At 40.8% G+C, this 14,760-nt stretch overlaps 1 protein-coding gene across 2 annotated transcripts in view; it reads right to left on the bottom strand.

Moving 5' to 3' along the window:
- The window catches only part of pcdh15b (protocadherin-related 15b), a 1,734,278-nt gene that overhangs the window by 130,116 nt on the left and 1,589,402 nt on the right, over positions 1-14,760 (bottom strand). For both annotated transcript variants that reach the window (XM_073027317.1, XM_073027316.1), the window contains exons 30-31: positions 14,359-14,468; positions 10,696-10,836 (exon numbers count right to left, since the gene is read on the bottom strand). In XM_073027317.1, coding sequence (XP_072883418.1) covers positions 10,696-10,836; positions 14,359-14,468 — 251 coding nt within the window. The remainder of the gene's footprint in view (positions 1-10,695; positions 10,837-14,358; positions 14,469-14,760) is intronic.

The raw sequence follows: 14,760 nt of genomic DNA, 5'->3' as shown, positions 1-14,760 counted from the left end.
AAATACACTTTATGCATAAGATGTAATTTGTGAATTGAAAGAAAGGGATAAATAAGGTAGAGACAGGGAAGTTGTTTCCAGGGGTGAGACTAGAACTAGGGAACATAGGCTCAAGATTTGGGGGACTTAGGACGGAGATGAAGGGAAATTGCTTTTCCCAGAGAGTAGTGAATCTGTGGAATTCTCTGCTCAGGGAAATATTAGAGGCTTTCGTTAACTTTGAGGCGGCGCGGTACGACGCGACAGCAGCGGCCTTTCAGACCTGGTGTTACTTTATTTTAATTTTCTATTTTAAGTTTGATACACAATTTTCGATTAGGGCACATGGATAACAGAGTGGCTATCTACCATCGCCAGATACTACTACAATACAGAGATCGCCCAAAAACAAACCCCCACAAAGATCTGCTGGCTGAATTACGCGACTTCAGCTTGCTGAGGGGAACGGGCCTACATTTCTCGGACTCGCCTGATGCTGGGAGCCGGAGATGGAGACGTCAAAAGTGATGTGCGAGGAAGCAGAAGCGAGGCAAATGGGCAGGGGCCTGTGCCAGGCTAAAAGCAAACCCTAGCCGGCCGGCTCTCCCGTCCATTCTGCTCTCCAATGTCCGCTCCCTGGACAATAAAATGGACTACATCTGACTCCAACGTAATACTCGGCGGGAGTACAGAGTTTGCTCCGCGTTTGTCTTCACAGAGACATGGCTCACTGATGGGATTTCAGACGATGCCATCCAGCTAGACGGGCTAGCTTTGTTTCGTTTGGACAGAGATGCAGCTGTCTCCGGTAAGACTCGTGGTGGTGGTGTGCGTGTTTACATCGACATGAAATGGTGTAAGAACTCTGTGCTGGTTTCCAGACACTGCTCATCGTTAGTGGAGCTTGTGGCTGTTAGATGCAGACCATTTTATTTGCCATGGGAATTCACCTCTGTCCTTATATTTGGTGTCTACATTCCCCCCAGTGCTAATGCTAAGGAGGCGCTCTGTGAACTGTACGGGGCTATTAGCGAACTGCAGAACGCACATCCTGATGGTCTGTTTATTGTCGCCGGTGATTTTAACCACGCGAACCTTAAGTCAGTGCTCCCCAAATTCCATCAGTATGTGGACTTTGCAATGAGGGGGGAGAACGCATTGGACCTGGTTTATACAAACATTCCCGACGCGTACCGGGCAGAGCCCCGCCCCCACCTCGGATACTCAGACCACATCTCTGTTATGCTAATCCCAGCATACAGACCGCTCGTCAGGCGCTCCAGACCAGTTCAGAAGCAGGTGAAAACCTGGCCAGCAGCAGCCATCTCTGCTCTTCAAGACTGCTTTGAGCACACAGCATCAGTGACCAGCTACATCAGCAAGTGCATTGATGATGTTACTCTGTCCAAGACCATCACTACACGTGCCAACCAGAAGCTGTGGATGACCGCAGAGGTGCGTGCGCTGCTGAGGTCCCGTGACTCTGCCTTCAGAGCAGGTGACAAGGCAGCTTTAACAACAGCAAGGGCCAAACTGTGCCGAGCCATCAGAGGGGCAAAGCGTGCACACGCCCAGCGAATCCACAGTTACTTCCAGGACAGCGGCGACACGCGGCGCATGTGGAACGGCATCCAGGACATCACCAATTACAGGACAACATCACCTGACTGTGCAGGTGTTGCCTCCTTCCCAGATGCGCTGAATAACTTCTACGCCCGGTTTGAGGTGGAAAATGACATGGCGGTGAGGAGGTCCACCCCTCCTACGAATGACCAGGTGCTGCGTCTCTCCGTGGCTGACGTGAGAAGAACCCTGTGCAGGGTCAACCCACAGAAGGCTGCTGGACCAGCCAACATCCCTGGTAGAGTGCTCAGAAGATGTGCAGACCAGCTAGCAGATGATCTCACTGACATCTTCAACATCTCCCTGAGCAGCGCCACCATTCCAACGTGCTTCAAGGCCACCACCATCGTCACCATGCTGAAGAAGTCTTCAGTGTCCTGCCTAAATGACTACCGTCCCGTTGCACTCACATCCATCATCATGAAGTGTTTCAAGAGGCTCGTCATGAGGCATATCAAGACCCTGCTGCCCCCCTCACTGGACCCCTTGCAGTTTGTGTACCGTCCCAACCGCTCAACAGATGACGCCATTGCCACCACCCTCCACCTGGCCCTAACCCACCTGGACAAAAAAGACACATACGTTCGGATGCTGTTCATAGACTTTAGTTCAGCATTCAACACAATCATCCCTCAGAAACTGATTGGAAAGCTGAGCTTATTGGGCCTGAACACCTCCCTCTGCAACTGGATCCTAGACTTTCTGACTGGGAGATCTCAGTCAGTCCGGATCGGGATCAGTATCTCCAACACCATCACGCTGAGCATGGGGGCCCCCCAGGGTTGCGTGCTCAGTCCACTGCTGTTCACTCTGCTGACCCATGACTGTGCTGCAACACATAGCTCGAACTATATCATCAAGTTCACCGATGACACGACCGTGGTGGGTCTCATCAGCAAGAACGACGAGTCAGCTTACAGAGAGGAGGTGCAGTGGCTAACAGACTGGTGCAGAGCCAACAACCTGTCTCTTAATGTGAACAAACCAAAAGAGATGGTTGTTGACTTCAGGAGGGCATGGAGCGACCACTCCCCGCTGAACATCAACAGCTCCTCGGTAGAGATCATAAAGAGCACCAAATTTCTTGGTGTTCACCTGATGGAGAATCTCACCTGGTCCCTCAACACCAGCTCCATAGCAAAGAAAGCCCAGCAGCATCTCTACTTTTTGCGAAGGCTGAGGAAAGTCCATCTCCCACCCCCATCCTCATCACATTCTACAGGGGTTGTATTGAGAGCATCCTGAGCAACTGCATCACTGCCTGGTTCGGAAATTGCACCATCTTAGATTGCAAGACCCTGCAGCGGATAGTGAGGTCAGCTGAGAAGATCATCGGGGTCTCTCTTCCCACCATCATGGACATTTACACTACACACTGCATCCGCAAAGGAAACAGCTTTATGAAGGACCCCATGCACCCCTCATACAATCTCTTCTCCCTCCTGCCGTCTGGGAAAAGGCTCCGAAGCATTCGGGCTCTCACGACCAGACTATGTAACAGTTTCTTCCCCCAAGCTATCAGACTCCTCAATACCCGAAGCCTGGACTGACACCTTACCCTACTGTCCTGTTCATTATTTATTGTAATGCCTGCACTGTTTTTGTGTACTTCATGTAGTCCTGTGTAGGTCTGTAGTCTAGTATAGCTTTCTCTGTGTTTTTTTTACTACGTAGTTCCATCTAGTTTTTTGTACTGTTTCATGTAAACCATGGTCCTGAAAAACGTTGTCTCATTTTTACTATGCACTGTACCAGCAGTTATGATCAAAATGACAATAAAAGTTGACTTGACTTGACTTGAACTATATTTAAGACAGAGTTAAGATAGATTTTTGCATAATAGGGGAATTAAGGGTTATGGGGAAGAGGTAGGTAGATGGAGCTGAGCCCATGCTGATCACACATGACCTTATTGAATGGCGGAGCAGGTTCAAAAGGCCAGTGGTTCCTATTTCTTCTGCCTCTAAATAATGTAGTTATGGATTATTTGTGAAAATTCAGAGTGGAGTATTTATGAATATTGATTACAATGACCACTGTGATAACTAAACAGAAATGAGCTTTACGATGAGCATGACTAACTACCAACATTAACACGCTAACAGAGTTGAACAGGTTACTTATTCATGTCAGACACAGTGATGATAAATCAGCAGCCTCAGTGGTACTCCATCCATATGTCTCACGGACACTGTGCGTTAGATTAAATACCTTCTTGTTAGCTAATTAAGAGGCAAAGTGCTTCAGAAGAACATTTATAAGTCTGATGCAACTCACCCTGGAAAATAAAAAATAAAAATTGTCTTGCATTTAAACTTTTGAGCTGCAAGTTTAGTCTTTTCAATTCTGGAGTCACAATTTGATCTAATATTTTATATTTCAGAACTTGCTGCTAATTGTATACAACAGGTCATTTTTGCTGTTCATGAAAATAGCGGAGTTTTTATTTCAATTAATTTCTAGCCTTAAGTACTTTGCTATCTGTTCATGAAAAAGAATGGCCATACAGAGAACTATCTTGCCTTCCAGTGCATGGATGTGTGTAACTTACTTAATACACACTATTAAAATAAATAGGAATGCATTATTCTATATGATAATAGTTTCATAGAGAAGCCAGACTCCTATTATTCATGAAAACAACTGCTAGATGAATTGATGTTGTTCTCGACACATAATGTCGACCATCCCTCTGCCTCCACAGACACCGCCTGATCTGATGAATTTCTCCAGCAGCTCGCTTTTTGCTTGAGCTTAGGGCATCTGCATTCTCTTGAAAGATAGGTTATGTACAATTTTAATTCACAAAGCAAACAATTCCAATTATTGCCTTAATTAAAAAAAATAGGAAAGCCCATACCCCTTCAATCATAGTCAGTCTAAATTGCATACAGAAAACAAAACTTGATTTCCAAAGTAGCTCAACATTTTATATCGGTGCTTAGAAAGTATGTGCCCCCCCCCCCCCCCCACTTTCTCTGAATCTGAAAAGACCATTTACCTTATGGTGTTTCACTGTGAATGCTAATTAAAACTCTGGCAATTGCTGAGCATTTTGCCTTTTCTGTTGCTTAACATGCAGAAAGGAAGTGGTTAAATCACTTGAGATTTGGTGCCAATTACAACAAACATAAATTCGGGGTATTCAGCAGCTAAATTGGGACCTTAACCCCCTTTCAAATCATATTACTGACTTAAACACGTCAACTTCTTACAGGTCACTAAATCTCAACAGCATAAAGAGTAATGAAGCACAAGCTTTGGAGCTGCCGAGAGAAACAGAAGGCTGGAATTTCCTCTGAGTTTGGGAAGGCTTGCTACATTAACTCAGGGATCCACACCAGGCTTATCAGAGAAGAAATTTGCAAAATATATCGGCACAATTGGATTGGGAACCCTTCGTTCATTTGTGCATTGGAATCACTTGGTTCTTCCCAAGTCACACAGGCCACAGGCTTAAGAAACAGCAAGAGTGTAAGTGGCAATTTTCATGGCTTTGTGTTGTAGTGCTACGCTGGGACAGCGTCTGTTTAGTAAACACATGAGATTTTGCAGATGCTGAAAATCCAGAACAACACATGAAATACTATAGGAACTCAGTAGGTCAGACAGCATCTATAAAGGGGGAATAAACAGTTCACATTTCAGGCTGAGATCTGCCCCAAGCTGTCAACTGATTATTCCCCTCCGTAGATGCTGCCTGACCTGCTGAGTTCTTTCAGCATTTTGTGTGTAGCATCTCTTTACTGGCCAGTTGAAGACAGCAATAGATAAAGATGTGGGGTAAGAACGTGATTATCACTGGCTGGGTAGAGGGCCAGAGGGAGGTGGGATGGAGTGGGGAGAGTAGATGCTGATTGTATGTTTGGTTGAGTTTGAGGTGAAGATCTGAATAGGAAAGGAGGAGATAGCAGACAGATTACAGGGTTGCTTGTTTGGCCTGGAGGAAACACTTTCTCATTCTCCAAATCCACAAGGCATGGCGTAGAGACATTCACTAATAATATTCTGCCCTTCTAACCTGCCTACAGTTAAAAATGAAATAGACACATTATAATGCCTTAAATTATCAATCTGCTTCCGGTAAGACCACAAGAGGAGCAAAATTAGGTCATTCAGCCTATTGATTTTGCTTCGCCATTCCAGCATGGCTGATTTGTTATCCTTCTCAACACTATTCTCCTGATTTTTCCCTGTACCTTTGACGGCCTGACAAATCAAGAACTAATCAGCCTCCACTTTCAATATACTCAATGATTTGGCCTCCACAGCCGTCTGTGGCAATGAATTCCTCCGATTCACTATCCTCTGGCTAAAGAAATTCCTCCTCATCTCTTTTCTACATGGATGTCCCATGGGAAGACAGAACACCTGCCCCTGTACTGCACCCATCAAACAGGAAATAGTTGGGTTTGAGTAGCCATTTGATTTTCCTTACAAATTCCTTTGCAACTTAACCTCTGACACAACCTGCAGCTTTCCTCCTTCTAGCAGTATCACCAGTCCTGGTAGTAGTTGCAAATTGCATTGTATAAGGTTATTTTCCTCTGGCTCTGCATTGTGCATGATTAAAATCTTGCTGTTTAAATCAGTATGTGGTACTTAGTGTGCTGGATTAGCAGGCATTTTATATACTATATCTAGGAATGGTGTCAACAGGGAGCAATAAAGAAGACAAGTTTCTATTTTCCTAATTATAGTCCAGGGATTAATTTATTTATTTTTTCTGCTGCTTGAAAGAGTTTTTGTTTCGTCTCTGTGCTCCTGTTTTAATGAAATTGGGAGAGTGAAACAATTTGAAGAATTAGCAGTTAAGTCTTGAAGAAAGGTCTCGGCCCGAAACGTTGACTCTTTATTCCTCTCCAGATGCTGCCTGACCTGTGGAGTTCCTCAAATATTCTGTGTGTCTTATGCAGTTTGAAGAATACACTGGCAAAAGTGAAGTAAATAAAGTTATAATGGATATAATATTGGGTCAAGAAATTGCAAAGATGCAATCCTGAGTGTGGATATTCAGCAGATGATGTTTTCTCTTCAATTATATTACAAAAATTAAAGTAGAACTGTTGCATAGTGGGTAAATAGCACAATGAATAGAACTTACTTTGTTACCTGAATTATTTTTGAAAATATATAAGGCAGAATTATTTTGGTTAGTAGATAAATTATAAAGAAAAACCTTTAAGGAAAACAGTCGCTGAATGAGCTTCCAACTCCAGAACGTTGTGCCGACAAAATGAAGGTTAAAGTCCATTATGTAGAAACTAACCAAGGTTGAAGTATACAAGGAACGACAAGGATGATTAGGTAGCACCAAGCACGGATCGATACATGAAACAAGAATGAAATCCCATCTAAATGTCTATCCCACCAGTTAGCAAGAAATGAGAGTGGGAAACAAATGATGATGGAAATAATAATTGATGTGTACCAGGACTTATTGGACTTATTTGTTACAAATTTACTTGAGCTGCTCTGTACACCTTAGCTAAAACCCTAGGAATGTATTATGAGTGCATTAGGAACTGATACATTAATGTTTTGTTTACTATTTGTCAATATATGTGTATATTTTAAGCTGCCTCATGCCCTCTATTAGCTTTTATTTTAAACATATGAATATTCCAAGTTACAAGCAAAAAATGAAATAATTTGATCAAGTTGGGATTACAGAGAGAAAATGCCAGAGAAGACAGGTTATCCAACTGCGAATAATTCGTGCCTGGCAGTGCTGGTTAGGAGGAAAGGACAACCATTATGTTAGTTCAAGCTTTTTAAAAGTTACCTGCAGCAGAAACAACAGAACTGGTTTGTATTTACATAGCACAGCTTAAAAAATACCCTTAAGTGCTTCACGCAGCTGCAAGTGAAATAAAGATTTATGTGGAGAAGAATGGAGGTGACACAGAAGACAAAATTAAAACTAGACACAGCTTTGTGGAAGAATTTGGTAAAAAAGGAGATTAGATTTTGAATTCCAGAGTCGAGAATCGCAGACTGAAATCAATTCTCCATTGGTAGGTTGAAGATCAGAATCAATGAAAGGCTCATTGGGGTTGTGTGAGAGCAGTGGCTTGTGGTGGGGGAGAATATTACAGAAGCCAAAACCATCCAGGTGTTTAAAATCGAAAATAACAAATTTTAAATTGTAAGTGTTTGGGAGATTAGAATTTAGACTACTGTAAAAAAATATAAGGACTCAAAAGAGATATTGAAAGGAAAGCAGTTTGGTAGGAATGGGGAAAGAAGTGTAGCTTCTGTGCATTTTGTGGAAGAGATTAGCTTGGAGAAGTTTTAAGAATAGCTGAGGGCCAAAAAACAGAGATGGGTTAGTGTTCAGAGATGGGAGAAAGCCTGGTGTGAAGTCTCAGTGGGCAAAATGAACAGAGGAAGCACCATAAAGATGGATTCTGTCTTACAGATGTAGAAATTTGTGCATCTCAGTTTGTTGCTTGCAGGCATGTGAGAGGGAGGCAAAGGTTTACTGAGAAAGAAACAGGGAAATCACAGCTTGATCTTTCCCTCGACTTCTCTGTTTTAACATGTTTCACCCTAAGCCAACCCCTGTATCGCCAAACTACACTCTCTAAGCTGCATTGTGTTTCCTGCAGAATATCCTCCTGGAGTTTCACAGCCTCAGCTCTTTGACCTCAGTGTTTTTCCCAGATGGAAGTGAAGCTCTAGATTCTCTCCCTCAAGAAGCTGTGAATGCAGCAACATCAAATACATTTAAGGTTGCAACAGGCAGATTTTACACTTCAGGGAAAAAATGTCTTGGGAACCCAGCCAGAAAGTGCAGTCAAGAGCAAGGTTAAGTCAGCCTTGATCTTATTAAATGGCGGAGAAAGCTTGAGATGCTATTTCTGTTCCTTTATCTTGGTTAAATTATTTTCTTATTTCCTGACAAAACCATTTTAGTTAACCAAGATACTAAAGCTTGGATAAACTATTATTGATCCATAAATTATATTCAGCTGTTTTCTGGTGAAACTTATCTAATATCTTTTTCCCTCTATCTAGATTCATGGGGTGACTTTTAATTTGCAGCTGCATTCAATGCACTAGCAAAGTCGCAGTGGAAGCTTACATGAAATTATTATATTAATATTATAATAATATTATTCTATTTTGAAATCTTCCATATTAGAAAGAAGTGAGCTAAATCAGTGAAACAAGAATTTGGTAAGTACAAAATATAAACATATAGCAATCACATAAAAAATGTACGTTATTTATAAAAGCACATTCAGAGCTTAAAAGGTCAGATGGCAGCCAAAAACTTGATTCATTGAAAAACTTCAATGTAATTTCAATTTAAATTGCCCAGAAACTGGTCACTGGAAAAGCCATATTTAAACAGTGCTCTCTTTTATGGAGGAGAGGACAGGGGGCGGAGAGTGTGAGTTGGTGAAAAATTGCATATCGTGCATGGTGTGTGGTCTACTGAACGCAAAGCTCAAAGGGTTGTCTGCAATAAAATAAAACAGACAAGTATGCTTATGTGAACATTGGCCTTTCCTCCATTCACTACGGCAATCAACCACTTGGGGGAGTCTGAGAATTGTGTTCAGTGTGTGCAGGCCAGGGTCATGTGATCGGGTAAGTGGTCTCAAGGATACTTGCACGGAAGGGTAGCTGGTTGATATAAAGGAAATCTACCTGCAGGCCATAATTTGTACACATGGGTGGCTCACTTTACTTGTGGAACATAGATGCTCAACTGAAGTTTGCATAAGTTCTGTTCAAACATACCTTGGACGAGGAAAAAAGCTATTGTATGTGCTCAGTTCCCAGTAATGGTAAACTTGCCATGTGCAAGCACATCCTAGAAGCAATTTGCCATTCTGGGATCTAAGCAATCCATATTTGAAATCTAGTTTCAAGTAATTCTCTATTATGTAGCACCTGTGATGAATTTCTAGGCATCGGCAGTTTTCATGAGCTGTTATACCTATTTTGCTTTAAGGGAAGCTGATCTTTTCAATTGCTTTCAATAAAAGGTGTCAGATGTTCGAACACTAGAGGTCTATAGCTCAATATTTAACAGTGTGCTTAAATGATACTATAGTGTGTGCCAGAGCTTAGCCCCTGAGGCTCTATGAAAGATTATAACAAAAAGATGACTTTCTTCAGTTGTTGATTTACCGATGCCTCCCCATTGTTTGCTTCTTTGCTTTTAGATAATTCTCTCAAATGTGCAAACATTGCTGAAAAAATGGCAAATGATGTTCTAATGATGATTTACCAGCTGTTTGAGGTAGGCAGTCTCAAGTGTCTGCAACCTTGTTCCACATGTGTATTTCCAAACATTTGGACCTATTTCTGTCTGCACCTTGGATAGTGGAAGAAATTAAAAATGGAACAGTTTGAAAAGGAAACAGGATTCAAAGGCCACTTACAATTATTATTGGTCACATTAAAGATGGGGATTTTTAAAGTTACTGAATTAGAGCACATTCTGGTGCTAACTGGTGCAGAAAGCAAACTGCTGGAGGAACTTAGCCAATTAGAGTTCTTCTAGCAGTTTGGTTTTTGCTCTAGATTCCAACATATGGTTATTCATGTCTCTTTGATGCCAGTTGATCTTCTAAGAAGCTTCCAGAAACCTCTGAATCCACATGAGTGATCTGCCAATGTCAGGAAAGGAACAAAAATAACCGCCTAGTACTTGTGATGGAGCAGCAGCTCGACTTTTCTCATATACAGGGAGCGGCATAATCCCAGTTTGGGAGGCACCTTCTCTGAGAACATTGTGCCCCGATACAGCCTGCACCATCACTCAAACGATCAAGTTTTGGGATGTGTGGGAATTTAAGAATGCTTCATGTGTGCTTGCATCGATGTGTGAGGAAAGTGGCTTAGTTAGCTTGAGTTTGCACTTCCTGCCTTGAGAAGCATCTGGACTAACCATAGGGCATATTTAACATGGGTTATTTCTTCAACCACACATCAAACAGAAAAGTAAGTAACCCACCTGAATATCCCTTGAAAACACTTGGAAACATTTCATCATTTTTGTGCCATCATCTTAATGATTAACCTTTTATGATTTAAATTGGAATAAATGAGAAAAAGATAATAAAATTAACTTACTTCTTGAAGGAACCCTGAGGTTTGATCTAAAGAACAGCAATGAATCTGCCTGGATTCTAACTTCGTAGTCTTTTATGGATTCATAATCCAATGTTTTATTTGTTGTGATGACTCCTGTGCGATTGTTGATTTTAAACACTCCTGAAACCACAAATGTCAAATGTATTAACAAAAACATAGCAACAGATTATACTAATTTGATTTATTTTTGATGTAATTTACAATGAGAAACTCATCAGAGAAGGATTTGATAAGATATGACTTGCATTTTTATTTATTCATCTCTCACAAAACGGGTTAGAGTAAGATTTTATGTAAAAATGGGTGCTTGATTGCCAGTACAGACTCAATGGGCTAAAGGGCTGTTTTTGAGCCGTATTTCCCTATCACCCTTTGCCTGGGATCAACAGAAATAGGAGAGAGAAGGTAATTTAGCCCATCAAGTCTGCTCAGCAGTTCTCATTTTAGGGTTTTTCAGGGACCAGGTGTTTTCAGACCTCTGTTGTAAGGAATACCGCAGGTTTACCATCTTCTACATGGCGATGTTTCTCCTCAGCCCAGTCATGCACAGCCTATCCCTAACTGTGAGACTGTAACCCATGTTCTAGACTCCAAACCACAAACTGGATTGACTAAGATTGGATTCACTAAAGGTTAGAAGAATAAGAGAGGATCTTATGAAACTTCCGAACTTCTGACAGACTGGATGGGGGAGAAAGTTTCCCCTCATTTAGATGTCCAGAAGAAAGGGCAGGTCCCAGTTTTAGAGAAAAAGATATAGGACTGAGGTGAACAGAAATATCTTCACTCGGCGAGTGGGATTCACCACCCGAGGTGGCTACAGAGGCCAAGTTGTTGAATTTATTTAAGGATACACGAATGACATCGGGGATAATGAGGATAGAGCAGGAATACTCTTCTTGCTATTCCTGCTTCTATTCTCTGTTTTTCTGTGAGACAACTGATGCAGCCAATTTGGCTTGGCTGATGCCATTGCTATCCAATGTGAATTTGTTTGAAAAATCCAGGAGTTGCAAGGAATTAATCAGGGGTAGGATTCATGATGGACTTCCTTTTTCCCATCGTGGATAGTCTATACTCCCTGCCTGAAAGTTCAATCAACCAATTTACTCAGACTGCATTCAGGGCTTTCATTTCAGATTTCCAACATCTGCATGCTTTTAGTTTTCAACCAATTTGCTGCATTCGCCCTTAGTTGGTCCCAGCTATGGTCAGGTGTGCTATAACACTGTTCTTTCATTTTGACTCTAGATTATGCTATTTTGAGCTTAATTCTGACTAATAAATCTTAGTTTCAGATTATTTTATAGCATAATCTTATTAATCTTCACAATAAAAAGGTGTTTAGCAAAGAATTAGCAATAATTTTTGCCTTTGTTGCCCACTAATGACTTGCTGGATGTTTTGCTAATCCACTGAATAACCCAAACAAAATTTTATTCATTAGAATTAATATTTAATAAATTTTGCAGAAGGTGACTGTGAAGTCAAAAATTTGTGACATGATATTTCAATAAAACTAATGAGTAGTAATCATCAAAACACTTAATAAGGTTTTACTGCTAACTGGGAAATATCACAGAGAAACAGATCAATGTCAGCAGGCTTATTGGCAGGAATTCTCATTCACTGCTTTGATTGTAATTCACTTTCTTTTGCACATCACTTTTGAAACTGCGCTTCTATCGCATTAACTGTAGGAAGAAGAGAATAGGGTAGGTACATAAAAGAGTAAGAATGACCAGTGGACGTGGTCGTTAATCTTGTGAAGCTATTTATCTATATCAGTAAAAATGGAACAGTGTCAGATACATGATGGCAAAAACAAAATTAATTTAGCAAACAAAATAGGGTGTAGGCGTACTCTATTATGACCCAGATGCAAGAGGTAATTCAGTTCCAGATATAGGATCTTGCACCAAGTTCACGTTGCCTATTTCATTATTGAAGTTGTTTTGTTTAATTTGTTTTATGTGCCATTCTTTGAGTAGCAATAGAAAGGATGGAACACAAGCTTTAAATCAAATGCACTTTTAATGTTGCTCTGCTCAAGCTGCAGCTGATAAGGGGAAGTTATGCGACACATTAACTCTGAATGCAAGTCCACGTGAATGAAAGTTGAGAACCTGGACATTTAAACAATACAAAGAAATGAACCTGGAATTTTGGGGCATTTATGTGGTCTGCATTTTCAGATAAGACTTCTGGTTGCTTATTAAAACTTTAATGACTGAAACAAGGTTTGTGGCTATGATGCAGATCAGAGGATATATTATCCATGAATTTGAAACCTTTTCAGAACAGCATCAAAAGTGGAGTCAGGGGAGCACCTATCCTGAGGACAAAGCAACACATGAACTGCTAACAGTTTTGTTGATGACAAGCAAGCTATAGAGAATGTAGCAAATCAGATCAAATCATATATTCCACATTATATAAATAAAATGCAAATAAGACAAGTGCTAAAACATTCATCCTCAGTCAGCAGTACTGCATGTTCAACTAGATGTGTTCGTTCATTACGCTTTTCATGTGAAATTCAATGGAGCAGATTTCCAGAAATGGTGCAATATACTGTATAGCTGCTACCATATTGAGCTTTAATGAATTTTCACGACAACATATTTCAGATAAAGTTAGTGACTTTGCCAAACTTCTATTGATGCACAGTGGAGGGTATCCTATTGTAAATGGTTGCATCATGGCTTGGTATGGGAACACCAATGCTCGGGAACAGAAAAATTACAGAAAGTGATGGACTGAGCACTGTCCATCACAGGTAAAGTCCTCTTCACTATTGAGCACATTTCCATGATGCACTACCACAAGAAAGCAGCAACCATCATCAAAGACCCCATAAGCTAGGTCATGCCTTCTTCCTGTTACTACCATTGGACAGGAGGTACTGAAGCCTTATTTTCTACACCACCAGGTTTAGGAACAGTAAACCTGAACTGGTTCTATGACCTACAGACTCATGTTCAAGGACTCTTTGCAACTCAAGCTCTCAATACTATTCTCATTTGCACTGTTTGTCTTCTTTTGCACACAGTGTTTATCTGTCTGTCTGTGGATGAAAAGTTTTGTTTTGTAAAACTATTCTATTTTTTTATTCCTGTAAATGCCTGAAAAAATTCAATCTCAAGATAGTATATGATAACATAGAACATTACAGCATCGGCCCATGATGTGCTGACCTTTTGACCTACTCTGAGATCAACCTAACCCTTCCCTCCAATGTAACTCTCCATTGTTCTATCAACCATGTGCTTATCTAAGAGTTTACTAAATGTCCTTAATGTATCTGCCTCTCCCACCACCCCAGCAGAGCAATCCATGCACCCACTATTCTCTGTGTAAAGAACTTATTTCTGACATCCCCCCTATATTTTTATCCAATCACCTTAAAATTATTGCCCCTTGTATTAGCCATGTACATACTTTGATAATAAGTTCACTTTGGCTTTGAACTTTTGATTTTAAAAAGAATTTTAATATTGCAGTTGGCTGAATGTTTGCAATACCAAATTAACCATTTCATGGCCTGGTCTGAGGTTCAATAATCTCACAGCAGACAAGAATAAAATAAAAATATTCAAATTCACCAATGTTACAATATTATCTGTCTCAGAAAGCTCTTACCAGCATCATTTCCTGCTATAATTGAATACACTACAGTTTGATTGATAGCAGCTGCTATTACAGTTTCAACCACGGTTCCTACTGGAGCTCTTTCACTTACAGGTGGAGGTCTGAAAGAAAATAAAAATGTTCAATACAGTATTGAGCATTGTTGCAACAAATCAATAGAAGTCATGCCAAGAACATTTTACTGCTGAAGTTTGTAACATTTATTACTAAACATTACAAATGTTTGGTAAGAGTGCTCAGTAGGCCTTTTACCAGAAGTGGCTGATAAATTGCACTCGTTAATCTTCTGGCTTGAATTCTGCAAAGAAAACTGCACATCAATGCAGATAAAGAGAAGCTTCACTTGTTTTCACAGGCAGTTAGAGGTTGGCAGCTTGTTTTTTGTTGATAGAT

Source organism: Hemitrygon akajei, chromosome 23 (genome assembly GCF_048418815.1).
Source record: "Hemitrygon akajei chromosome 23, sHemAka1.3, whole genome shotgun sequence".
Classification (NCBI taxonomy): Eukaryota; Metazoa; Chordata; class Chondrichthyes; order Myliobatiformes; family Dasyatidae; genus Hemitrygon; species Hemitrygon akajei.
The sequence above is the reverse complement of the archived record's forward strand: the minus strand, read 5'-3'. Positions and strand labels throughout refer to the sequence as shown.